This window comes from Phalacrocorax carbo, chromosome 5, assembly GCF_963921805.1.
Source record: "Phalacrocorax carbo chromosome 5, bPhaCar2.1, whole genome shotgun sequence".
Lineage (NCBI taxonomy): Eukaryota > Metazoa > Chordata > Aves > Suliformes > Phalacrocoracidae > Phalacrocorax > Phalacrocorax carbo.
Genome location: NC_087517.1, coordinates 59,109,761 through 59,137,448, shown reverse-complemented (window position 1 = coordinate 59,137,448; position 27,688 = coordinate 59,109,761). Strand labels below are relative to the sequence as shown.

At 36.5% G+C, this 27,688-nt stretch overlaps 1 protein-coding gene and 1 non-coding gene across 2 annotated transcripts in view; both read right to left on the bottom strand.

The window, feature by feature from the left end:
- Nucleotides 1-1,891: 1,891 nt before the first annotated feature.
- IPO7 (importin 7) overlaps nucleotides 1,892-27,688 on the bottom strand; it is a 37,785-nt gene continuing 11,988 nt past the window's right edge. Inside the window, exons 5-25 of the mRNA XM_064452687.1 lie at nucleotides 25,724-25,880; nucleotides 25,009-25,098; nucleotides 24,493-24,587; nucleotides 24,308-24,392; nucleotides 20,505-20,639; nucleotides 19,852-19,951; nucleotides 18,679-18,755; nucleotides 18,189-18,305; nucleotides 17,312-17,401; nucleotides 16,624-16,789; nucleotides 15,753-15,913; nucleotides 14,712-14,840; nucleotides 13,072-13,138; nucleotides 12,863-12,988; nucleotides 12,452-12,549; nucleotides 10,872-10,967; nucleotides 9,660-9,880; nucleotides 9,349-9,554; nucleotides 7,993-8,199; nucleotides 7,519-7,635; nucleotides 1,892-4,819 (exon numbers count right to left, since the gene is read on the bottom strand). Coding sequence (XP_064308757.1) covers nucleotides 4,722-4,819; nucleotides 7,519-7,635; nucleotides 7,993-8,199; nucleotides 9,349-9,554; nucleotides 9,660-9,880; nucleotides 10,872-10,967; nucleotides 12,452-12,549; nucleotides 12,863-12,988; nucleotides 13,072-13,138; nucleotides 14,712-14,840; nucleotides 15,753-15,913; nucleotides 16,624-16,789; nucleotides 17,312-17,401; nucleotides 18,189-18,305; nucleotides 18,679-18,755; nucleotides 19,852-19,951; nucleotides 20,505-20,639; nucleotides 24,308-24,392; nucleotides 24,493-24,587; nucleotides 25,009-25,098; nucleotides 25,724-25,880 — 2,638 coding nt within the window. The 3' untranslated portion in view covers nucleotides 1,892-4,721. The remainder of the gene's footprint in view (nucleotides 4,820-7,518; nucleotides 7,636-7,992; nucleotides 8,200-9,348; nucleotides 9,555-9,659; nucleotides 9,881-10,871; nucleotides 10,968-12,451; nucleotides 12,550-12,862; nucleotides 12,989-13,071; nucleotides 13,139-14,711; nucleotides 14,841-15,752; nucleotides 15,914-16,623; nucleotides 16,790-17,311; nucleotides 17,402-18,188; nucleotides 18,306-18,678; nucleotides 18,756-19,851; nucleotides 19,952-20,504; nucleotides 20,640-24,307; nucleotides 24,393-24,492; nucleotides 24,588-25,008; nucleotides 25,099-25,723; nucleotides 25,881-27,688) is intronic.
- Nucleotides 16,940-17,121, bottom strand: LOC135313722 (small nucleolar RNA SNORA23). Its single transcript, XR_010373251.1, has one exon. It is a non-coding gene; the product is annotated as a small nucleolar RNA SNORA23 (small nucleolar RNA).

Genomic DNA, 27,688 nt, shown 5'->3' with positions numbered 1-27,688 from the left:
AGAGGGTATTACAATTATTTCGGTAGACGATTTTTCAAGAAAACCCAACTGCAATTACCGTGAGCTATCACCACTGACAGGACAATGTGCCCAGCCTTGTAGGGCTTCTTTGAGGTGTCTGAACATGACATACAAAAGCATTTAAGACCTTTTGCCTGAAACTGCAGAATAATAATTGTAAACTCTTTGTCATACAAACAGATGAAAATAGCTTATTCTTGAATAGGCCTAATGCAAAGCAATTTTCCCTTCTTAGTTTCAAGTCTTCCTTCCTGTTTCTTAATTGGAAACTTTCACCCAAAATACAAATTAGAGCCATCAGTTTGATTTGAGGTGCAGTAACTGAAATACCCACAATAAAATCCTGTTATGGATTTACCAAATCCTTAATGTTTACAATAGATTACTTGTTAATGTCTCTGTCAAATCCTGCAACTCAGTATTTCCCATTCAAGTGCTTTCTAGCATTAACATCTGAAAATGTCTGGTTATAAAAAGCAGAAATATGCAAACCAATGACACACCATTTAAAGTTAAACAAGCTACATATTGATTGCAAAGTCATTTATAGTCAGTGCTACAACACTAGACAAAGCTTTTCCACATTCCTGGTTCTGAGTCTGTGGAAGGCCCCACTGAGTACCAGGGAGAGAAATCAGCTCAGGTGACTCAACTCTGGCTTTTATAGTCCATAACAGCACCATACATAGAGCCTTGGGCCTTCCAAGCTTTTCTCAAATTTTTATAAAAATTTTTTTTTTTAACAACTGCAGCTTAAAACTGGAATAGTGGCTTGAGCAGAAATGCAGAACTGTACATTTTTAAAAATAAGCCAGCTGCCTACTTCTGCACAGATTTTCAGAAGCAGTGTTCATCCACTGCTTATAGTATATCAAAGATAAAAACTTAATTAGTAGCCCAAGCCATCAAAGACTGGTAGTCTTATTCAACATACCAAGTTTAGACCAATGTTAGCAGAACTTGGCCACATCTGTTAAATCAAAACCCATACGTAGACAATGTTGGGTCTACCACTGACTTTGGAACCATGTCCTCCCCCCCTGGGAGCCTGCAGCACCCACTGAAGAGCCATCCCCTTGGCTGTATTGCTCCGAGCCATCAGTGAGCATCAGCCCACTTGCTGGAACTCCAGTGAAGGCTGCAGCCGTGTATCTTGGTGTTGGATACACACACAGAGCGTCAGCAAGGGTATGATTGCCTACAGTATGAACTGCTTGAGTACAAAGTGCTTATAGTTTCTGAGCAGCATCTCAAGGGAGTTACAGGGGGACAAATTCAGGTCCAGGCAGTGAAAATGGTTAGCAAGAGAAAGTATGGATGAGGAAGGACTAAAAGGGAACCAGACAGAAATGTGCAAAGATAAAGTGTGATATCAAACTTCAGGATGTTTCTACTCTGAGAACTGATATTCATGAGAGGAAGAAATTTCCTTTAGAGAAATACCGCTTAACCCATAAAACTTACCAGGTTTCAATTACTAGGCACAATTAAAGCCACCTGCATGTTTGTTATTGGGTATTCTGTAATTAATCCACTGCAGACTTCTTGAATCTTGCATTAGTATTTCTAGGCCACAAGGGATTTGAACTGCACTTTGCTGTACTATGCTGACACCTATTAATTCTTCTAAGATAGTGATACAGGAAAAAAGTGTATTAAATTTATCCAGTATGTCAAAATTAAAAAAAAGTGTATGACAAGCCTTTTGTATTTAACAGTTCACGCTGAAGTGTTAGGCACAACCACAGCTCTCTGAAGAAACATTTTTGAGAGAAAAATATAAACCTTAGAGCTATATAACTAGAACAGGATTCCCAAGTACTCTAAGAATACAGCTACATTCAAAACACCACACTGAAATAAGTGAAGATAAGGATTTGCTTTAGATGTTTATTAATCCAAGGAGATCTTCCATAATAGAAAAAACAGAGGCTTTAAATTTCCCAGCTCTTCCTTTAGAGTTGCATTATCCCTGAAAATGGAAAGGATAAATGCAAGTTCTAAGAGGAAGATCAATTTTAAATTTGACATAAGTGTATCACTGAAATTGATATATTGCATCACAAAATGCACTATCACCACCAACAACAATGCAAAATTGTTTTGCAATTTATATAAATACATTTCTTGGAGCAAAGGAAAGCAAAGTTCTAGATCCATTCTTAAAAAAGATGCTCCTTGCTAACCAGTCTAGCAATACATAAAAGCACCCTTGAAGTAAGACTGTATTCCTCACACCAAGATAAATTTTTTCCCTTGACTTGTGACTTGAAAAATATAGCTGTTCCAGAAATGACAATGGCACTAAATTGGTGATTTTGCACTAATTTTTTTTCCATCTGCTTTGTATATTGAACCTCCTCACTGCCGCTCTGTCGGATCTTCTGCCATGAGGCAAAACCATCTCACCTGTTCTAAAAGGTTCTCTTACATTTTTGGGGATTCATAACAAGATAAGCAGATGTTCAGAAATTATTGATGTCAAACTGGGCATTTTTCAAGGTCAAGGAATGCACAGGAAAAGGCATGCTGTAATTATGCGTGTCACCTTTTTCTACAAAAATAAAACCTTGTCTAGAGATTATCTTGAGGCCGGAGTACACCTGAATGCGCTCATGAGTTACACATCTACAAAAAAACCAGTTCTGCTATACATACTTGGCCAGTCAGCTAAAGATTCAAAAGTACTATTGTGGTTCTCATACCACTACTGTAATGGATACTCTGATTCAAGGCATAATTTTTTTAGGCTTTTTCACATCAGGTGCAACATCCATCCTTTTAAGTCCACGACTTGCTTTTAAAGTATCCCTTTGGTATTCGGCTAGGGCAACATGGCATTATAGTCCTGGCTCAGTCTCTCACATTTGCACTCTGTGTGCAGGGAATTGTATTGGCCGAAGAAAGGCAGACCAGAGAGGAGTGACTGGAAAATTCATTACACCTGCCCAGAGAAGCGCTAGCGGTTGTGCAACAAATGGAAGGCAGAGCATGGTGCTGGTCACCTCGTCAAGGAAACCCCAAACCACGAATTCCTGCTACTCTGCTGATGCAAAAAAACACACCACACAAACCAATTTTCTGAAGACTGCATTTTGAGTATCATAATATATATATGTGCATTTCATTTTTACAGATATAAACTCAGTTTATTTTTAAACTGTATTTAAATTTTGGAGGCTTACATTAAATTAAGGTAGCTTGTTTAATATCAATTGTAACAGCAGGTGACATTTTTATATAAAAACAGCCAAAAAAAAAACCCAAACATTTGATTTAAAAGACCTGACACCAACGATCTCAAGGCAAGATCAAAAACCTATGGATTTTCGCTTTTAGAAAAGAAAAAGGGGGCATTTAAGCCATCCCATTCACAGCATCTCCCTGCTGGCTTCTTCATACAGTGGTTTTGATAGTGGTCCCAGAGGGAACTGTATTTTGCCTCTGTAGCTAAAATACTAGTTACTATAGCAACTTTGAAGGAAGAAAATTGTGGCTTCAAAAATGAAAGATTGGCAAAACTTCAAATACACTGTCTGGATCAGGCAGACGACAGCACACATTAATGCTGGGAGTGCAAAAAGAGGGGGAATGAAACGCAAATGTAGTGCGCCTGCACTACCATGTGCTGGAAAAGGAATATTTTGCAAAATTAGGGGGGGAAATTGCATTCATAGATCATAGCCCAGATTAGCCAAATTCAACTGTTGTGTTTTTAATAGACTGCATATATAGATGTTTCATCCACACCCTTCAATCAACTCTTAAGAGCAGAACTTCACATTTACCTGCTTTAGAGAAGGTAACTTTTTCCTCAGTGCTTACAGTATACAACTGTATCCAAATTTCACCTTGTACAGTGAGATCTTTAAGAAAAACAAAGGACACGGAGGGTGGTTTTCTTTTTTTTTAGCAGCAATGAAATATCACTAACCCCTTTTTACATAACCGAATTCAAGTCACAACCAGAGGTGACTGCACCACAAAGTCACCAGGTACAAAACTGCTAGTTTGTTTTAAATTAATAACTTGAAATTATTTTCCCCAATACATCCCTTATTTTTTATAAACAGCAAACATTTTGCTATTTTTGTACATAGGCTAGCAGGCTTGTTTCAATATGAAAGTGCTAATTCATTTACAGATTTATCAGTTATGTAGTGCTACATTAAGTGTCCAATATTCTACATATGAACAATCTTGATAAATGGTAATGATGAAGATTAAGTAAGGCTATCTGATTACCTTATCTTATTTACATTAAAAGAATAGACACCCAATAGGAGAGAGAAAAGGGAAATAAATTGGGCAAATACTCATACCGCCATAGGTGTAAAAATTAAGTCTGCCTTCTAGCTTGTCCTGTAAATGAGAAGTTTTAAATAGTCCTGCAGCCCATGCCTATTTTTTTTTCCTCAGAAAAAGAAAAGCTGCCTTCATGACATCCCCTCTTGATTTCCGATTTCCAAAGTGTGTCATTTGAAGCTTTAAATTCAGATTCTTCCTATCTTCAAAAAAACTCTGGTTTGCTTTCCAGTATTAGGTTGCATGATCAGGTCCCACTTCTGGGGCTTTTGTCCAATCTATTTATCAATTAGTTTAGAGTGAGTTGTAGATAACATGAACCAGTTCTGGAACCACTATTGGGAGGAACACAAGCTCTTCACTACAATCACACAGTAGCAGGAAAAGTGATAAATTCAATTCATTCCTGGGGCAGGCCCTCCAAAATTAAATGAAGTTGGCACAACTGGAGCATTGAATTTGTATCCTCCATGCTTTTCAATCATTTTGGATTCTAAAACAAAACAAAACAGAAGGAAGGTATTTTAGTGCATGTGTAGGGGGGGAAAGACAGATTAAGATTTTGTGACTGACCATTCTGAGTCTCTCAGAGAAACAGGCTTAACCTGGGGTTACCCAAGCAAGTAATCAGCACCCACAACGTGGAAATGTGCCAGGCCCCAAACAACAGATGGACTGATTATTTCTTTATTTTAATTTCTCAATATTGTTATAGCTATGCTTAAATGAATTTATATTTTTAAAAGCCCATACTTCAATTTTTGGACATGAGTATGTTATTTTCATATTTCAGAAAAAAGACCTAAATGAATGCTGGACTTCTGAACTAGCTAACAGACACCTGATTTGTTCTGATTAACATTAATAAACTTCTCAGCCAAATCAATAACAGAGCACACATACAAAAAAGCAGTACACAGATATTCACTACATTTTCAGTGTTCCTATCTCAATTATAAGCAGAAATAGCTACCGAAGCACCAGAAACAGACTTTTTAGTATATACGCATTTCTCCCCCGTACCCAAGCAGATAATGTGGAGTTTAGCTTTCTACATCATATAATATAATTCTGAGAGAAAATGTAAAGTTGATCACTTTCCATTTTCAGCCAAATCTTAAGATCTTTAGGTATCTGAGGTCCACATAACCATCGCTGTAACTAACAGTGATAGTTAAGCTGTCTGGTTCTACTAGCTGCATATTCTGTCCTTTGAAGATTACTGTGAGACTGGTTTTTACAAACTGTAATACACAGACATCTGAAAATTTCGTTGCTAAAGAGCATATAGTAAAGGTAGATAGAAATATACATTTCTACAATACTACAATCTAGACAATGCAGAAGAAGGTTTATATTATTCCCAGCTCAAGATAACAATGCTTATTCATGCCTTACTTCCAGTCTAAGAGCTGTCTCCTACCTCAGAATAGTTGCAATCTCTCCCTTTTCTGAGAATACAGGACAGCTCCTATTATACAGAGGATCCGCATTTTGTCTGTTTCTTTGGAAACAGGCCAGAAAAATTTTGCCATGGCTGATGAAAGAGAACATGACCCAGGGAGCATTGCTTTCTTCCTTCCCAGCTCCATAATGCACAAAAGACAAATCTCTTGGCTTATGGAAATTCTTAGCTACATTAATGAGAGATAATTATGTTACAAATCCTTCTAACAGGATGTCCCCATGTGTGGTAGGTAGCCTAAATGGAGTATCAGTATGCTCCAACAGGACGCAAGAATTTCCTCTAAGGATCTAGTTGCTTAAGTTAAACTTCAAAATCTGAACCTTACTTGGTTTAAGCAGCTGGAAAAAATGCAGAAGAACATTCTTTTTCATAAAATGCACAAGTAGTACATAAACTCATCAGTATGATGTCTAGTGCTTGACAGTGGTCACAGTGAAACTATATTTTATAACCACTAAAAGTGGACCATTCGGGACACTTAGAAGCTTTGTGAGGTAATTTAGGCTGTTCTCTGAGAAAAACTACTTAAAAATGTGCATTCTTACTACCAATCTTTTTACTGAAAGATTTCTGAACTTCTATTGTGAAACATCTTGTAGTAATTGCTCAGTAAGATGCAGGATATGAGACTGAACAGATCACTCAAACTTCAGCCTTGACTTTAGAGATTGAGATATCTTGACTTACTCTCAAACACCTGGGAAAACTTTAAAAAAAAAGAAAAATGAAGATCTGCCCACTTCCTATATTTTTAAATCTGTATTATCTGTATTGAAGAATAACAATCTAAAATATTTAATAGGCTTAATAATGTAGCTTTACAGATGGATACTAATTCCATAAGTTGGTATTTTCCCACCTACAGAATCGTTGTCTATCCCAGCTGGACAAGGTCACATCAGGAAAATTTCTGACAGCCGCTTAGTGTGTCTGTTAGCATTCCTAGAGTTCACCCACCTCCAGGTAATCAAATGAACTGTTTTCAGATCTAAGCAATCATGACAAATTATTTTTTGCTTTTATTTCCTTGACTACTTCATTAATACAAAGATGATCAGGGACTGGAGCATCTCCCTTAAGAGGAAAGGCTGAAAGACTTGGGTTTGTTCAGCCTGGAGAAGAAAAGACTGAGGGGGGATTTCATCAATACCTATAAATATCTAAAGGGTGGGTGTCAGGATGATGGGACTAGACTTTTTTCGATAGTGCCCAGTGACAGGACAAGGGGCAATGGGCACAAGTTGGAACAAAGGAAGTTCCAGCTAAACATGAGAGAAAACTTCTTCACTTTGAGGGTGACAGAGCAGTGGAACAGGCTGCCCAGAGAGGTTGTGGAGTCTCCTTCCCTGGAGACATTCAAAACCCACCTGGATGTGTTCCTGTGCCCCCTGCTCTGCGTGTGCCTGCTCAAACAGGGGGGTTGGACAAGATGATCTCCAGAGGTCCCTTCCAACCCTATGCTCCTGTGATTCTGATTCTGTGATTAAGATGTTTCTGTCATTCCTTACACCTGTGGTATGCCATACATTTTGTGCATTGAGGCTTTGTGACCTGACAATCTAAAAGAGATTTCAAACATATCTCTGGAGTGTAAAGCAACCTTGCTTTGATGAAGACATTATCAACCTTGAACTATAGGCATTTTCTGTATTATGCTTCTTGAGCACATAAACAGCGTTTGAACAGTGAAAGAAGCAATTAGTGGTATAAAGGGGGAAAAATACCATGTGCTGCCCGCCTCTGATCTGCCAGAGTTGCTATGTCCTGCAGTTGTTTTCTTTGTTCTTCATTAAGACCCTGTGTCAAAGCTTGGTACCAAACAGGGTTACGATTCTGAATTGCTGTAAGAGAAAGAAAACATAAGCAAAAGGAAAGTGTTCATTAAACGTTCCATAACTCAAAGCTTGCTAACTCACTACCATTTTAATGAGAATAATATTCTGTTACGGTTACATAATTCAGGACATTTAAAAAACACAGCCTCTGACCTCCTCCCTCCCACCATAAATTCATTCAAATGTCTCCCCTGCTCTGAAAGTTTAATGTTGGTTTCCCTTTTCCAAAGAAAGAACTTGTTCAAAGCACATATTGGAAAGGCTGTTTGGAAGCTTTCAACAGGTTTGAGTTTACAATGGTGTACACTAAAATTAAGTTACAATATAACTTGTTGGGCAGGAAAAGAAATAAGAGTTACTTACTCTGAAAAATTGTTTTAAATATCTGATATTCATCAATAGGGTTGTCTTCATCATCAATAATTGTGGAATAACCTTCCAAAGCAGTCTCTTCAGCATCATCTTCTTCCCAGTCTTCATCATCTCCATCTTCACCTGCCTGTTTTGCTAGAATTTCTAGATATTCTTGACCATCTTCGTCAATGTCATCTTCATCACTCCCCAGTTCCTCTGAGTTAAATATTACACACACAAAAAAGTTTATCTCAGGAATAGCAAGAACAACTCTTCAGACAGATGGCCAATTATGCAAAACAGGCAATGGAACTGATAAGTATAGTGCAGACTAGAAAGGTGGAAGCTCATTCAACTCCTCCCCCAGAGCCATGGTCTTCCCCCCTGACACTCTTCCCTCACTTAAACCAACCATGTAAGTGAGAAAATTTTATTGTCACAAAAACATATATAGAAAAAATGTATATACAGATAGTTTGGACTAGCACTCGAAAAAAAACTTTAAGCAGAGCAAAATTTGTGCTCCAAAGAAGGTTTGAAATAATTTGATGAAAATGCCATTAAAGGCACATTCAAAAAGGCTTGAGAAATACAAGATGTAGTAGTATGAATGATGTGTAATGACAACAGTCTGGAGAGTCCAGAATTCAACAGCAGAGATCAAAAAGAAACTGGGCTTTAACTAGATAGCTGAAAACCAACAGACACTCCTGTGAGTGTAGAAAACTGTTCCAAACCATCACTCACAAAGGCAGGCAACAAGAACTAAAAGCTTACGCAGATTACAGGGAAAGGTGGAAGAAAGGAGGACGGGGAAGTTGTAGGTAATTTTAAACTTCATATAAAGAAGATGGCAAAAGATGTCAAAGTTTGTGAAATTACTTTATCAAGAAGAAAGGCTATAAAGGCTGATCAAGTTGAGATTACATTAGTCCAGAAAAGCAGGGGCTGCGGGGCGGGGGGGAGAGTATCACAAGAACTTTCATTTTCAATACACAGCTAAAACACCAGGAGCTCATGGGACAGTTTGTAGTATACAGAAGGATTCCTGGAAACTCCTATTGACTCTTACTCCTCACTCAAATGGAAAACATGCCCCAGTAAAAATTCCTTTCAGCAATGACAGCATCCACACACAAAAGCTAGCTTGATGTGATTTTGAGAGTCATTAAAAACTAACTTCCTAGGCTGAGTCTCTTCAACTATATCTGACTTTCTGGTCCCTCTTAAAAGATGTCCAGTGTTCTACCACAGCTTTTGATTTTTGGAATTAGGGAACTCTGAAAAATTCCACAAAGGAACTCAGCATCTCCATCAGAAAAAAAAGAAAAATACAAAGTAATAGTGATGTTTTAGTTTCCATACCTGTTTCTTCATCTTCTTCAGCTTCATCATCATCATCACTGTCATTTTCATGCTCTGCATGACAGGCATATGCTCTTTTCAATCCATTAAATAAAAGGATAAAAGCTGGCAGGATCTGGCCAGCAACTTGATTTAAAACCTGTGGTATTTGCTCCAGATCAATAAGAGCACACAAGCCAAGCACACACATCTTTCTATCATGAAGTCTACAAAACAAAAGAGTAAAACAGTTGCCAGTTTTGTTATGATTTACAAGCAGGTAATACAGAGGTGTATCACAGAAAATAATCTGCAAAATTAGAAACACTTACCCCAAGAAACAGTCCACGTCATTAAGCCACTGCGTTATGAAGTGGTTGGTGACAGGCTCCACATTATTGGGAAAGCGAAGATTTTCCAATGTGTTTAATAGTAAATGAGGATTGTAATACAAAGCAGCTATGGCAACCTGGAGGCACATTGTTCGCAGTTCACTTGTTTTCACTTCTCTGGTCAACCTCTCTAATGCAGCTTCCACAAATAAGGGTATGCACTGATGAGCGAGAACCATTACAAATTTAGTGATCAAAAATAAACTTTGTAGTTCTGTATTTCACACTAAAGTAGAGAAATGGCATAAAAATTCTGGCACAGAAATACAGAGGGCATAAAATAGGAATAATTTTTAATTGCCAGCAGAAGTCACATACAAAGATGAAATGAAAATCTGAAAAGATTTCATCTACTCCAAGCACATGGATTTTGTGACATCATACACAGTAGATGCAACTCCTGGTTCTATAATCTCTAATGAAAAAACAGACAAAATGTGTATACCACTAGGAAGTTGAGAAAAATCAACTTAGTCTTTTTTAATATTCACAACAAAGTCAAAAGATATTACTAACATTCCAAGAAAACAGCTATTCAAAAGAGTATCTCTTCAGAGATGCCACGCTGAAAAAAATTCACTGTAGATTTTCTTTCAAATAAATTTAAAATGAAAGTTTCCAGGGACTATATACCGAAATACTAAAAAGCTTGCAAAAAATGTTTAAACAGCTATTATACAGGGCCTGTTATATACACAGCTGAAGCACACAAATTCATCTCTCAAATTCCAACTTCCATACATGCATAATGAAGTCCCTGGTTCCTCGATGAATTTAATTGGGATTCTAGGAACTTCATTTTCATTCATATTTATTTCAAGGCTATTAACTTGACAGATTGAATAATTTTAATGAAATATTTACTAGAATTAACTTAGAATATAATTAACCAACTTTTAGAACCAAGAAGCCCCTAAAACAGTACTCTTCCAGATTCACAAAAACACTTGATTTTTGCAGTGTCCTAAATTCTGGAGACAAAGTGTGTAATAACTATCTCTGCAGTGCTGTTAACTGAGTAACACTGAAGTAGAAGACAGGATTATTAGTCACACTATGCAAACTTCTCAGAACTCATGTTAACATATCATCAATTCATATTTGAGAATAAAATATTTTTTAAATGTTATAGCAACCAGAGTTATTACCAACCTGATCAATGCCACGCCCTTTACACTGAAGAATAATTACTTCTAACAGCTTTGCTGCATGACATTCTGCATCTTCTCCAGCAACTCCTGTGAGGACCTGAAAAATAACAATTATTGTTAATGATACCCCTTCAGGAAGTATTTTCTGTACACTGATTTGCTTTGAAAAGCTGATGTGAGTCTACCCACTATTACAATGCTAGCACAAATATCCATCTGTGCAGCAGCCAAATCTACAGCAATGGCTCAGTATCACAACTAGAAACCGAAACATTGCTGAATGCAGGTAGAACTAATCTACCCATGAAAGTATTCAATAATTCTATGGATGCAGAGCTTACAAAAGTAACTGTATAAGCATCAGCTGCCATTTTGCAAAGGTTTATTTCCATACACAAAAATTTTTCTTACACATTTATGTACTGAATTTTGTAAAAATTATATTTACAAATCTGGGATATCCAGTGGGAGACTACGTAATACCTAAACCTTCTGTGTTGAAGATTCACTGTGCTCAGCCAATAAACCACTAACCACTAAGCGGTTATAACAGGCTAATTTTCTTTTAGATAGGTAGATAGAGAGATAGAGATAGAGAGAGAGATAGAGAGAGAGAGAGAGAGATATAGATAGAGAGATGTGAAACATTCAAGTATTTACGACCAGCCTGGCTGCAACTTGTTTTCAAATAAAGGCTGTCAAGAGTTATTCACTATGTTATTTAAACATCTATGTAAGAATTACTCAAAAAAAACCAAACCATGGGCAGGACATTTGACAGTTCACCATAGTTCTTATATGGACAGAACACATGACATCCAGCAGTGAAAAGCAGAAGTCTCCAGATTTCTATTAGAGATTATAAAATATTAACACCATCTTGCAAAGTAGTATTAATTTCTTCAGATAGGGCTAACTATCTGGAAAGCTTTGTATTCTACATATTGATTGGATAAAGACAGCCCTGTTGGCAGCTACCTATAATACACAGGAGCTGAGAAGCTAATACAGAAAGACTGCCCAAAAGCAACTGGACTGAGTCAGAATAGCTACATTCTGCTTCCAGCTTTCATCACTGACTTGGCATGAACTTGGGAAGATAACATCCTATTCCTATCCCTCTACTTTCCATCCCTACTCTTCTTTTAGCTAATAGATTTAAGACCTTTAACATATGTATGGTATGTGGTATCCTAGCCATAGCGAGGCTACAAATCTCAGATAAAAGAAACCATCTACCTTTGCAATACACATACATGGGTTTTGTACGCCTGTATGCAGAGTATATTACACAAAACATGTGTGCACAAAAGCCTGGGTTGTTAAATCATACACAACAAAAGCAGATTAATTTTTCTGTTTTAGCAAAAGCTTAGATCTGAAATCTGATGCGACTTCTTTAAATTTCTCTGCAATAACTTAATAATCTGTGGTACCACAGAGGGTGTTAAATAGCATAATGCTTTAAGAGCAGACAAAACCTCTTCAGTTTCAGTCTGCTGTTGTGGAAAAAAGTACCCAGTGTAACGGCCTATTACTTTGGAGATCACAGGTTTTGTTATCACAAAGGAATCTACTTACCTTCTTGCACATACTGTAGATCATTTCAAGGTATTTTGTGTCTGACAGAAGTGTATCTGTATCAACAGTAACATAATTATGCAAGAGAGGCATCATGTCTGTATTAAGAGAAGAATGATGATTAAGAGAAGATACGGTTTACATGTTTTATTAGATGAGCTGTTAAAATCAGGTTGAAATCTATGTATTAATAAGATAACTACATTTCTTGCTTAGTGTTTGTCAAGATGAGCATGTATCTAGTCACAGATGCCTTAGTAAAACAAGTCTGGTTGCGGCAACTGCAGAATAAAATACTTCAATTTTAACCTCACTTCAGTGTTCTCCTAACATTTCAATCAAGATGCAAGTTATTGTATGGTTGAAGTCATATATATGAAACAATTTGGCTGATTTATTTGTATTACATACCAGTAAAATAATCAAAGCCATCCTGCTGAAAGACTTCAAAAACAAGAGGAAGAAGCTGCCACATTTGTGCAGAAACTTGTTGACAGGTCAGACTATGAGCCAAGGAAAAGATCTCCTCATAGAACTCTAAAACAAACAGAATCTAGGTAAATTTAATGCCAATCCCATACACTTAAAAAAAATAAGCCAACAAAAGTACAGATACCTACCTAATACGTGCTGCTGCAAAACTGTTCCAATCACTTGCAAACAGATCCCTTCCAGCTGCTGGGTAATCTGAAAAAAAGGAGATTTATGACTGTTTTCAATACTTCGGAGTTGAAATTACACACATTTTAAAATAAAATTATTCAAAGCAGTTTCTATTTATACATTATAATCTTCTAAAAAAATTTAGTATTTTTCACATTTTAGAGCACTAAATGTATAAGAGCAGCAATCTTAGCTAAGGATTTGTAAGATAGCTATTAATACAAGGTGTTTTGAAATATTCTTTGAATACTGGAAGAATCTCATTATAGGGTGGGTATCCTTTAAAAAAGCCTGACAGTAACCCTATGCAACAGTTCAGTCCTATTAAAACACAGTAAGCAAGCAATGGAAGTTGCAGGAAATATTTGCTGTTCCATAAAAGAGAAATTTCAAAAGCAAAACCGAAACCAAACAAATACCAAACCGCCCCCCAAACCTAGCTTAGGATGTTCATATGGTATGTGGACAATCAGTCTAAATGCTGGTCTGTAGATTCAGACGCTCTTTTCAATTAGTCCATGGAATAGCTAACAAAACAGTCATTAACCTGTTTAGGGCACTTACCTTGCATAGGGACAAATAAGCGTTGAATTTCTAGTCTTAGCTATGCAGAACTGGATTTGAAACTAACCAGCTAAATACCTTACCTCTTGGAACACTAGTCATCCTGTGTGAGATGTCTTTAAATATAAATGTTTACTGATCAATGTTTTACAAGTCAGTTCCTCAAGACTAGAATATTGTTAACACAAACTTTTCATTTAGACAGCAAGAATTTGCTGACAAAAACAACTACATGAAAAGCTTGCTGAGCAGCTTTAGCAACAAGCAAATGAGCCAGACTGGTCCTTGGCTTATTGCATGGCAGCACTGGATTCTGCCCTTGGGCGTTCAGGATTTGTGTTATGCTGTTCCCTTAGTGAAGGCCTCAGAGCCTTGAGAGTACAACTGTTTAGTTACTAGAAAACTGATATATTATCAAAAAACAGTAGCTGACTTTGTCAAGAAGGATTTTAATCAGCAATAGCATCTTTTGAACAAGCTGTACTCTGGATGGAAGTCAGTCCATTCAGTACAAAACTAAAGAACTAAGGTTTTCATCACACTGGAGAATTCTACCGTGCAGATTAGGCAGGTAAAAACCCTGCCATTTAGCATAGCCACAACAGCTGTGTTTACAGACATTGATTCTGTTGCAGAGAGCAAACTAAGTCAGCAGAGTCAATGTTCAAAGCTAAGTGAAGTTTTATCTATTTTCTTTGAAGGGCAGACCTCATCAAGTCAGATGGGTTTTTCCAGCTGAGCTGACAGTTCCATCTGTTAGAGAAGTTGCTTCGACCTATTTGAACAAGAACCTCAATTCTTATGGGAAATACTGTGGCAACATTTTTGCTCTATTACTACACATACTGTGTTAGAAATGTGACCCACTCTGTTACAACTTTGTTTCATGGTAAGTACTTCATTGTTGTCTGCTTTTAAGATATTTTTTGGCTGAAAGGACAGTTCTTCAGATAACACTGTCAGCAACCCTGGAACTACGGAAGACTTGCAGTGTCTTAGACAACACATTAGCTTTAAAGTAATTTTTACTTACTTCCTTGTGATCTTCAACTACACTGAGAAGTGTATCAATAGTATTCAAGATTCCCATTGCTGTCACTGCTTTGTCATCACTGCCTTCTTCATCTGGTCCAGTCTGAATCACCTGGTTAAATGTCATTGCCTGCATGTAGTAGCAAAACAACCCATAAATGTGTCATTTAATGAGGGCACACTTGGAGATGAAGAACAAATGTGCAAGTCTGGTATTCCATACAATTTAAGGAGGAATTCTGCTAAGAAGATGTGTATGAATATTAGAAGGTGTCTGCTCCATTCCAGAGTCTGTTTTCAAGATAGATAAAATTTGCATATTAAGCCATTTGAGCTGTCATCCTTTACCCATTCATGAATAAAAAGATAGACATCGCATTACTTTCCATGCAAAAGAATACATTTTCTATGAATAAGTTTTTCTGACAGAAGGTTTAATTGATAGCTGAACTAGACTGGACTACTACGCAGGCATTCCCAGAGATGACATGCAAACAATTTAGTGTTAACTCCAAGGCAAAGACCTTTAACAGGGAAGCACTGAGCTGAGCTCTGCTTTTGAAACTATTAATACAACTTGCCAGATATGGCCATATGAATGCTGAATTTCTCCTGCAGATTCAATTTTATTTTCACATTACATACAACATAACATTATTTTCACACCAAATTTTTTATTAAAAATCTGCTCTTTAATTTCCCATTTTAAAACAGAAAACCAATGTCACACTGTAGAGACTACCTAAAACGTGCTCCAAAATTGATTATTAACACTATCAGGAGAAAATACACACGAAGATTTCTCAAACATTTCTACAATCACCCTTAAAGATTTCTACTCAGTTCCAGTTATGAAGCCACTTTTGAGGGGAAAAAAAAAACCAAAACACAAAAAAAACAACCCACAGCCTAAATGCAGAAGAAAATTACTTGTATCAAGGCATTTACACAGACTGGAGTAACAACAGCTATTGATTGATGGACAACTATCTTAAATACCAGTCTTTCACATATTAAATATCAAGTCACCAGAAAGTCTTACCAAATGCTGTGTCATTTCTACTGCAATTGGGGTTACTTCTTCACTGTATTCACAGATCATCTTCTGAATCACATTAGTAAGATCATCATTTTCAGTTTCTCTTATAATATGAAGTAAAGCTTGCATTACAGGTCTAATGAATGGAGTAATATATTCTTTAGCTGTAAAACAAGTGGAATTATTTGAATTTACATTCTTACAAAACTACAGTATCAGTATAAGAAAGTCAAGATATACTTCATTAATACTTAGTGCTTTTGCTTTAATATGCCAAAACCATGGGTAGTATAAATCAATATAGCAATATCAACATTCAGAACAATTTTTAAATAAAATTGTATACCAAGAGGATGACAACTGAAGTATGAAAACCAGAGTTCTATGGTCTTTATGGAATGCAAGATTACTTATCAATGCAAATTTTAATTGAACAGGAATGGGAATGTATGCATTTTTGTCAAATTAGCCGAAGTATTTGATATAGAATTTACGTTTACTTTGTGGCTTTTATGCCAGCTTCAGGAATACTAAGCAATGTAAAACCTGTCAGGATAAAGATGACTTTTTAAAAAATAGAATAAATTTTGACATGAATGAATGTATGCAGAGACAGATACGCTTACATTGCCACTGTATTTCTGATTCAATGATTAGGTGCTGTAAAACTGGATTTATTGTACCATGAAATTGTGATAATGTTATTTCTAAAAATGTAACATTTTCCAGCTGTAAAATTACAATAAGTGATTAAAAATTACAGTTGCAAGAAGTAAATTAACATCAGGAAAGAAGAGAACAAGTCTCCCCGAACATTGCAATATTAATGCCTATTTCATTGAAGCTTGGTGTAGCTTTAAGAGAAGACGGCTACCTTTCTCTTGATTACTGATCAGAACTTGAAGCGCTATCGCAGCTTCCACTTTCACAGGCATTTCCCTATCATCTATCAGACACCGTCTTGTCAGTTCTAAGGCTGTCTGGAGATTCTGGTCACTCTTAAATTTGACTTCACAAAAGTAATGAAGAACCCAACAAGCCTGAAAAAAAGAGACATTGAACAAATTCAGAGTTACAAAACCTACGGACAGGATTATCAACTACTCATATACCCATAACCTATACAAATTTTAAAATCTGAAGTACAATTACTGTTGAATAAAGATACTGTAAAACTTCTTAACAGATGAAGATGTTTGAGAGTGTGGAGGCTGGCCAGTGGGAGGCTTGTCATTCAGACATCACTAGACCAGTACTATGATCTCAAGTTCATCTTTGGCCACAGGTTTTGTGTGAGCAGTACAGTCTAAATGCAAAACACAAATAGACCGCACCACCAGACACAGATGGAAAACTATGCACACAGTTCTGCAGCCATTTTAAAACTACACAGTAGTTATCTATAATCACACATAAAGACTGATATTAATCTCTGAAATAAGCATACAATTTATTACAGAAAAGGTGCAGAAATGAGATATTAGAGGGAAAATATTGAAGAATATTCCCAAACTCTTCAGTTGGAACAGTGTATCTTAATAGTAGATCTTACACTTTCTTACCCGTGCTCTCATGTAACCCAGCTCACTACTGAAGAGAGGGAACACATGATTCTGCAGCATATATTCCATCTGATCTTTATATATCTTCTTCTGTCAGAATATGAATAGAAACACATCAATTTAAAACTTTAAATAAAAATGCATATATAATCCAGTTAAAAAAATGCTACATATAGAAGTGTGAACGGCATAACAAAACCCTCATATTTTTAATTTGCCCTTTAATAAAAGTCCATTAAGGAGCAATGAAATCCCATATTAGTAATTAAACTTGGATCCTACATGGACTTTTATAATTTTCAGTCAAAATAGTGACACTTTTCCCCTGTCATTTTTTGACTCCTAGAGACTCCTTTTGCTTGGCCGTACATTACTCTAGTATCAAAAGCAAAAGTGGTCAGGGAAACTTCTCAGAGCCATGGTCTAAATACAAGCCAGGCCCTGCATCTTTTTTGCTACCATTCTAATTCAGCAAGGTTGCTAATTTCACTTTATTTCCTCTCTTCTATACACAGAAAAGACAGCATTAAATCAACAGCCTCTCACTGGATGAAATTTTTTTCCTTCCCCCCACAAAAAAAAGAAACGTAGTTAAGCGTAGCACAGGAAATGGTGTACCAATTCTTACTAGAAGCAGAGAACTTAAAACAATAATCTGAACTTGAACATGACCTAATAAGACTTGTGTAATTAATCTGACAACAAACCCCCCCAAAAAGGTCCAACAGCTTTAAATAAACTGGCAGTGATTCAAAAACTTATAAACTCAAACTCAGAGAGCTATTCTCATTTCTTCTAAGACACTATATGTGAAAGAAAGGAAAGGCAGATGGGGGGGGGGGAGGGGAAGAAGCAGCACCAGATTTGTTAGGCTTACTTTTAGGAGAATTTCAGCCAAGGAACCAATCATATGTAAAGCACCATCTTTCTTACGAGGGTCAGCATTTGGCTCCGTAAGGATCTGATAACAAAAGCCCATTGTCTTCTGCAAAACCTAGATTACAGGTAAGGTTAGTCAAGGTTTTTCAATCAGTCGTCTCAGGTACCATTGTCAGTGCTCTGAAACGCTTAAATCTCTAATAATCTGCTCCAAGCCTGGAATATGGATGTTTATTTGAATAATGTTTTATGTCTCTCTTATGAACATACAACATTCTTGATAGATAGGTCCTAGAGGAATTGGCAAATACAAAAATTACTAATAGGTCAGTGCAAAATTAATTTGAGAAAAATGATAAATTTTAGCGTTCTATGATACAATAGAGAGCAGAGAAGTAAAACTTTTATTAGTAGTTCTTTCAGCAAAAGGAAACTATAAACTAAACCTAGCTAACGGTGTATTTAAGTAAAATTCTTGAATAGCTTACCTCTTTCCTTTTACTACATGATGTAAACAATAATGTCTGAGCAGCAGTTGTTGGAGAAATGAAATCTTCAAATACATCTGTTAAGTAAACATAACAGCTATAAATTTTGCTCCTTTACTACAGTTCATGATCCTAATGTAATCTAATATGAAACAAAAGAACAATTTTTTCTTTTTTTTTTCCCCTTCCAGGTGGTTAATCATACTTTCTTACTACACATATTCCAAGACCAAACAACACTAACACATGGTTGGAGACTCCTGATACATATGTTTCACCTTTTTCATGACCACTGGCTCTACATGTCTAATTTGAAGTTGTATGTCTTTCTTATTTTTAAGATAAATCTTTTTTAACAGTAGAAGCAGACATAGCGGACAATTTTTGACAATTATGTTATTTGCTGTACAGGCAAGCACACAGCTGATTCTAGTTTAAAATGCTCAGTTTCTTGTTTCTCTGCAGAAGAGGATTATCTGAGCCTTGTATAATACCTGTACTGTTTACAGTTCTGCCTCTGACTTGAGGGATAAGAAACTCTCAAATCCATCAAGATTCCTTGTTCTAGCCACATAAAAGTCCTAGTGGAGGGAAGAATTTCTTCAGGAAGTCTGACGTATCTTCTCTTTTCCCCAGCCTGAAAGGACTGCATAGACTTATAGCAAACCCCAACAACAAAGCAGCAAGACACAGGAGGTGAAATCAAACAAGTCTGGAATGCTAGGATTACTTCATAATGTTTCATTTACCATTACGGTAAGTCTGTTGTGAACTGTGCCCTGTGTGAAATTCCTTAAGATCATCAAAACTTGAGGGCCTGAAATATTAGCCATTGTAAAGCATAAACTTTTATTAACATTAAACTTATGTGATTATTGTTAGCAAGACCTGGACTATTTGACTAGCAACAAAGCCTTTCTAACTGTCAAAATCAGCTACTTCCTTAAGTGCAGAAACACTTGTGTCATTGTTGACTGATACTGTCATATGTTTTCAGTCATTTCCACCAGTATATGCAAGAGTTAACTGTATGAAGTTATATTATTTGGATAATACAAACTGTTTCTCTTTTTCTTTTAAAGACTAAAGCCATCTCAATTTTCAGAAAAAACTAGAGAAATCCTGTCTTTGTGTGAAGTCATATTTTAACGTGACTATATTTCAAATTCTCACCAAATTTCATGCGAATATATTCATATGGGTCTTCTTGCCAAAGTTCTTCATCAGCATCTGTATAGCACATCAATGGAAAAATAACATCTTGGATAATTCCCTGCAATAAAAAAAAAAGTTGAAAACAGGCTAGCACTACTAAATCAATCTCTCTATTCTGTCCTGTATTTCACAGATTTTGTCCATCCTGCCACTTCTCATGTAAAATGGTAACGTTCTAAAACTATATGGATATAGCAGATTTTATGTTGTACCTTACAAAAAAAGAGATCTTTTAACTTAAGGTAGAGCTACAATATAGTGCAAGCTATTAGACCTGCTTTGGATAACTGTATGTGGAGACAATTCAATGCCATAAATTCAGTAGTTAACACCATCTAACATGTAGTAACACAGTACCAATATCCGTGTTGCTGTGTTACACTGTAATCCTTAATATATTACAGCACAAAGGACTGACAGCAAAAAGCAATTAGCTAGCTTTGCTCATGTATCAAGATAACCTTCACCAAAAAGGCTTAAACTCTTTCTACCAGCAACTGATAACAGAGGTCCCTAAATCCTGAATTCAACCAAGGCTAGAAATACCATACAACAGACTGACTTTATGTACTACCAAGTCATATAAGTATTAAACCCTGAAAATAGTTTACTTGAATATGCGGTTTCAGGTTCTTCCAGGTGACTGCATGTGACACTCCTTGATTGATGTAATTCAGCGTTTGCTGCAGAACTCTAGGAGCCATGTACTGCTTTTCCTTGTATTGATACAACACCTTCAGCAACACCTAGAAAAAACAGGTCTCATCAATAGCTTATACTGGGCACAGACCATTTTAACCAGAAGAATTCTACTCTCCCTCGTAATCCTATGTAAGAACCCCTCCTAATCCAACCAAAAAACCAACCTGTTTATTTATTAGACTAAAATGGATACCGAGTAATCCTTCCACTAAATGTCACTGTTAATTTTATAAGGCAGTTTGCAGCTCATACCAGGTGCTGCGTGTCTTTCAAAAATACAATCCTTTAATAAGACAAAACATACATGCTAATTCATCACCAACATAGCCCAGGGCACATTTCCCTCCAAGGTTTATTATTCCATATTGCCCCTCTGAGAGCTGAAATTCATGCCCAAACACTAGGGTTGGTGAAATACTCTACTCATGCAGTCTACTGATCCTTGTCTTATGGCAGTGATGCTCTATGAAGAATGTATGTGTATGAAGAATTATGAACCTTGGCTTTGTGGCCTCAATTCTTTTCCTGAGGTGGCATTCAGAACTATTGACAGGGATTTACGTTTTTAAAGTCCATGGCTCTCCACAAATAAGGACATTAAAGGCACATAGGACAGTTACTAGTAATTGAATTCCAGCTCACTGGAAAGTTTGGTATCGGTAATGCAAGGGGGTTTCTTTGTAGCCCAGTGGCAACACTGCACCTTCAAGAGCAGCAGCACCAACTGGAGAGAAATGACAAATCCCATTTCCAGGGTTTCATTTAATTCTTCATATAACGTTAAAAAAAAAATTCCAGAACTGAAGAAACTGAAGATATATCTATCAATCTGTAATATCACCAAGAAAACATTCTGGGAAAATGAGATTAATTATTTTGAAAAGTAATTCCATTGATAACACTTATTACACAAGCACTGAAGCATTTCTCCCAAAGGAGACGCCTTGCACTTGAGTTTAAAGAGGATGCATTAATTCACCATGAAATTGATAGCTTTACAAATTATTTTATGGTTTAGATGCATTATCAGTCCTCAAAAGTTTAACTGCTCATGTCTAAAAGCCTCTTGGACTTAAGAAATTACTGGTTATTACCCTCACCTGAGTAAAAGGCTTTGATGGCATTTGGTATTGACTTAGGATAGGAAAGGAAAAGAGAGCAAATGTTCAGACTTGCAGCTGTTTCAAGGATTATCCAAGAATACATATGTCAAAATTCCTTTTTAGTCTCTTGTGAACTAACTAAAATAGAAAATTATTCTTTACAAAAACCATGCCTTAAGCGACAGATGTTTGTAACTTCCAAAAATCAGTAAAACATGACTACGTGGTAAGACTAACATGCTTCTTGAAGTTAGAACAATTAATAAGAATGTTAATCATTAAAAAGAGTCTAAGAAACTGGTAAAAAAATTGATTAAACTCTGCAACATATATTACTTCCTTGATGGTATGCTTTAAATACAGTCCTTCCAGAAGTAATTAGGAAACTAATTAAGACTGGGATTTCTTGCAGTTTTACAGAGTACATGACAATCTAAAGATTGGCTTCCTTTATAAATTTCAACACAAGCAACAAAGAAACAACCATCACTGTATTATATACTGAACATTTAGAATCCATGGATCTGAGACTGGCTCTATGGCCTACGTCACACCATGACAGCAGCTCAGGAAAGATTTAAAAAATATAAATTAGGGGTCCTTCGTTCTAGGCAAAAGTAGTAATCCTGGATCTTCAGCGAACTGGAACTTAACAAATATAATCTTCTCTGGGGAAAAGCTTACACAAGAAGGTCCACTTTGCTGGTGTAGTTGAATTTTAGAAGGATCTGAAGTTTGGGGTTTTTTTTTTTCTTTGAAAGAGAGATTTTCCAATGTAACAGGACAGCACACAGAAAAGCCTAAATTCATCAATAGTCAGTGAAGAGATGGGGAATAGTCTTTGGGAATGAGGACAAAGCTGAGGTCTAACAAATGGTCTTTGCAGCCACGCTACTTAGGACAAGTATTTTGGTCTTGCCTTTTCACAAATCTAAGGAGTTTCATGATTCAGATGCAATAAGTAAAGAAATCAAGAAGATTAAAAAAAGGTTTAAGAGTTGCAGTGAGGAAAAGCAGGAAGTGGGATGGAGGCTCCAGGGCAAATAAAGAAAATTGCGCTACTGTGCCAAGGAACAACCAGGCATTAGTGTTCGACCAGGGCTTAGTTCTGGTTCATCAGGTCTTTCAAAATGAGATATATCTTGAGCAAAACAGCTCCTAACGCAAGGGATAAGAATCAAGGTATTCCACCTAGGCAGTCCAGCCTGTTTTGGTGAATGTTAAGAAAGTTTAGCAAAAACTAATGTTAAATGTACTGGATTTTTTCTTTCTTTCTTTTTTTTTTTTTTTTGGGGGGGGGGGGGGGGAGGGGGGAGGGAGTGGGAGGAGACGACGACACAAATGATATACATCTGATATCACCTACAGGTGACAGATGAGCACCTCAGAAGGTGAAGCTGACTCCACTTATCCGAGTAGAATGTTGGGATTTATTTCCTAACACCCATTGTGACAAATGCTCTTTCCTTTTTAATACTTCAGGTGACCTTCAAAAAATCATGTATTTAAGAGATACTTTCCCTACTTTTCCTCTTTTAAAGTCCTGTAATTAATTATAATTTCATTAGGAATGAAAACTAAGAAAACTGAAATTGAACTAAGAACTGTTCTTCTCCTGATTAAAACAAAGGCTTCGGAGAAAACATTCCGCTCCCTGAGATTTTCATCAATGACTAGTCTACTTACATTTACAGCCTATTCACGTTAATATAAAGGGATTTATGAGCCAATACATGAAGTTTTACAAAAAGCTACTTGAAGTTTGTTTATAAACAAATTTGTTTCAAAAGAACAGAAGTCAGCAGTAAAGCCTGGTGCTGAGAATCAGATCAAAATATTTCCCAATATTCATGTGAATTTTCTTGCTAGTTCAAAAATTTCAAATTACTGACTTTAAACATGCGCAGTATAAGACAAACAGATGACAATTTCTGCCCCACCAATCCATTCTGTCCCTTCAGGAAAACCTGTAGGTTGCTGCCATGTGGTAGGACTACCTGAATCATTAAGTTACTCCAATAAAGGTAAATCAAGGATAGTTTGGCATAACATTAATATGTCAGGTTAGAAACTGCTATAGTTCAGAAGGTGCTTTGTTTAAGTGGCAACTCCCAGGCAGGGAGTTGAGTGGAAAGTGACCAGACTCACCTGTTTGTAAGAGAGCCTCTGTTTGATCAGGCTTTTCCAGAAGACTAGAATGCTCAATATTTACTGACTTTGAGTCAAAGAACTACTATAACATCAGAGTTAAAAGGGTAGGTAAGAAGGTCAGCTACACCACGTAAATATTATACCTATCTCTTCCAGAAAGAGAAAAACTGATAGCATTTATCTGAGGCTCATCTGAGGGCTTGTTATATGAGAGTATTTACTCTGTTTACAGATTATCAATGCTGCATAGGCTATTTTCAGTGGATTGTCCTATGCAGAAAACGAATCATTTTTTAAATCATTCTTTTCACTTAACCCACAGATGTCAGTGCTTTCCATACCAATGTGCTTTAAAAACCCCAATTGTAAAGAAGCAGCCTTTTCAAAAAAACCAATGAAATAAGAAAACACTACTAACTAAATTTATCCTAACACCCCCCACATTCAGCGTTTCTTACTTGCTGAACACCAACAGCAAATGCCTTCAGGAACACTTCAGCAAACTCGTTGTACTCCTTGGAAACATTACCAGGGCTTCCATACCTAGAATTAGAAACAAGTATGCAAATTCAAGGGTGCAGCAATATTATCAACTTGAATATTTGTTTGGATTTTTAAAAAGTAATAACGCAGAAGAAAATACCTCTCAAAAAGTCTAGCTAAGATATGCAAAGCCCACTTCTTGCATTTCCACCACGGCAACTCAGGTCTGTCATCTTCATCAACTTGAAGGGTTTCCTTTATGGAGGGGGAAAAAAAAAGTTTATTTACCACTTACTCCCAAAGAGTTCAAACTATGTGTCTTTTGAACAACTATATAGCATATTTTGCTTTTAACCAGCCATTTGTACTTCTATCTTATTAAAAGTACAGCATATCTACAAATAAATCCCATAATACATGCTGCATAAATGGTCAACAAATTCTTGAAACAAACCAAAATAAGTTGTGCTATAATTTGAAAACAGAACTCCTTCCATAAAAGCTATATATTTTCAAAATGTGTCTAGTCTGTTTATAACACCCTATTTAGCTTAAAAAATTGTTTTCTTGGCACCTATTGAGAAAAAAAGATTGCAGAAATAAAAGGTAAACTTTTCAATATTTGAATGAATTAAAAGTATTTAAGCCTAAAGACAAACAGCCAAAAGCCACTTACAGCTGGTACATCCCTATCAACAACAGTCTTCAAGATTTCTATCCATTCAGTCAGGTTTTGCTGATTTATCAACTCCAAAGGTAAGGTGTACTTAAAAAAAGAAAGGGGGGGAAATAAGTTTATTATAAAGCAATTTGAAAATAGTGTTACTTTCACAGTTTGAATTCTAGCTCTTTCAAATCTTTGTCTACATTTAGCTACCAAGAAAGATTAGCAAATGACTCTGAAAACCAGGCTAAAGAACTTAAACCAACCTAGTCTATGTCCCCAGTATCTTCAAAGGTGCTAGAGGTCTTTACTCCATTCCATTTATGCAATGCTAAGACACTGCTTAAATGGATGTTACACTAATTTCTGAAGCAATTAACACACTCATTCCAAGCTGCTGTATTTACACTGGCAATTCTATGAAGGCTGTCCTCTAAACCTGTCATTAGAAAACTGATTTTCTAATTGGTTTTCTAGCAAACATTCTACCTTAGAGGACGGCATGCATAAGTTCTATATAATGCCAACCAGGAATAGCACTGTACAAAAGTAGAAGTACAGCTCAATCAAGCGTTCCAAAACCCTGCAATTCAGAGCACCGATTCAGTAGTAGGGGAAATGATGCAGATGAAATCTAATATTGTTAGTATTTCTGTTATTTACTATTTTAAGCAAAAGCATAACACTTTAAATTACTGATCAAGTATACACAAAGCATATTTTTTACCTGGACAAGGGCATAAAAGATTTTGAAGATTTGTTTCTGGATGAGGACAGACTGATCAGATGGATCATTCAAGAGCTGAATGAAACTATCCTTGAGAACTGGTAGAAAATGTTGCATTGCAGCTATCAAAGGACTCCGCTCCTCTGGTTTCTTGTACCTTTAGATAAGAACAAACAAGTTTTGTAGACCTTTCAGGTAGCTTTTGAATTTTAGAAGTCCATCTTTCCCCGGTGTAGACACCAATAGGTTATATTACAGTTCATAACAACATGTGATTTTAAAAAATCCCTAGCCGTTTCTTGTTACAGAATCTGAAATAAAGCCATAGCCAGACAACATTACAGTTAAAAGGCAAGTTAGAAAACCGCTGAGTGTCCATTACTCCAATATATATCCACATTAGTTTTCTGCTGGTAATGCACTCCTGCCAACTTACTCACTGAATACTACTACATCATGTTCAGCCACACCATTACTACAGCAAAAAGCTATCAGAGCACTACAGAAATCGCAAGCAAAAGGTACACATTTATTGCCAAGAATGGTAGGTGCTGGGCTAGTGAGTAAATTATTCAAGTTTCCAATTTATCAAAGTACCTCCAGAAGCTAGGTTACGTCACTGACATTCAAGAAAGCAAACTGTGAAGTCTCTCTCAGTTTACCACTGACGTCTCTCACATCTTACCATTTAGTTTTCCCAAATCTAACTTGATAGAGAATGTATGCTTCAAGGCTATGTGGTGGACTCTGAGCAGGCCTTGATTGCAACACCCCTTGAAATAGTGCCTCAGACCTTTCCACGCTGGTGACAGTCTACCTATTTGCTTATACTGAAAACAAGGCTCCATTCCCTTTCTCAAAATATTTCAAAATTCCTGAAGGGAAGTGAAGCCGCATTTTGAAATCTTCCCCCCCACTTTTGACTTACAAAGACTAAAGACATTATTATTGACTCAAGAGTTATCACAGGAGAAGAGGATCTTGTCCATGCTGGTGATGACAATAAGAACAAAGTAAAAATACCACTTTAAGACTGTACAGCTTTATTTTTTGATTAAGCAATTAATACTATCACACTCTTGGACTCCTGTGGGAGATTCTGGGTTAGGAGATTGGGTTTTGGTTCGGTTTGCTGTTCTTTCGGGGTTTTGTGGGGTTTTTTGTTGTTGTTGTGGGTTTTTTTGTTTGTTTGGGGGGTTTTGTTTGTTTGTTTTAAATACATTTTGGAAGACTTTTCACTAATATTAAAGATCAATGCTCAGCCTCTCAAACAGTGCCATTTTGCAGAAATATAATATAAAGCCTACTCAATCTGCTGCCAGATGGCATGTTCTGTAAAAAACTACTACATAACACTAAGCTCCAAAATCCTGACCAATTATATAACTTCCGTGTATTTTCTGAAATAGAAACCTAAAAATATAAGGATTAAATGCTGCTCAGGAAAACTCAGTTTCTGATTTGTGCAAAGGACATTTTTTCAATGCAACATTTTAAATCAAGTACCTGAAATATAAGTGTTATGCACGACAGTGCTTTGAAAGAATAAGTTGTGGATTCCATCAGTTCCACCACTGCAATTCCCTGACTCCAGGACTGCACTTTCCTCTGATCCAGCTCAAATGAGCTTCCTACACATCAGCAGCAGCCGCTAAGCTCCACATAACTTCTCAGAGTGCAACCTGAACTGTAAAGCTCTGAGCATAACACCAGATACAGAGCAAAGAACATTCACCTGTATCCTAGCCCAGTGCCTTACATATAGGAGAACAGTGGCCTTTGATAAAGATTTCTTACAACAGGTTGGATGAGGCTATCAAAATTATCATATCAAAGTCAATCAACTAATTCTGAACTTCCTAACATTCAAGATTTCACACTTTGAAACCTTTATATGTTTACTGCCACTGACACCTAGAGTACAATTTGTTGTTGTTAAACCTGGTTTAAATAAATAATAATTTT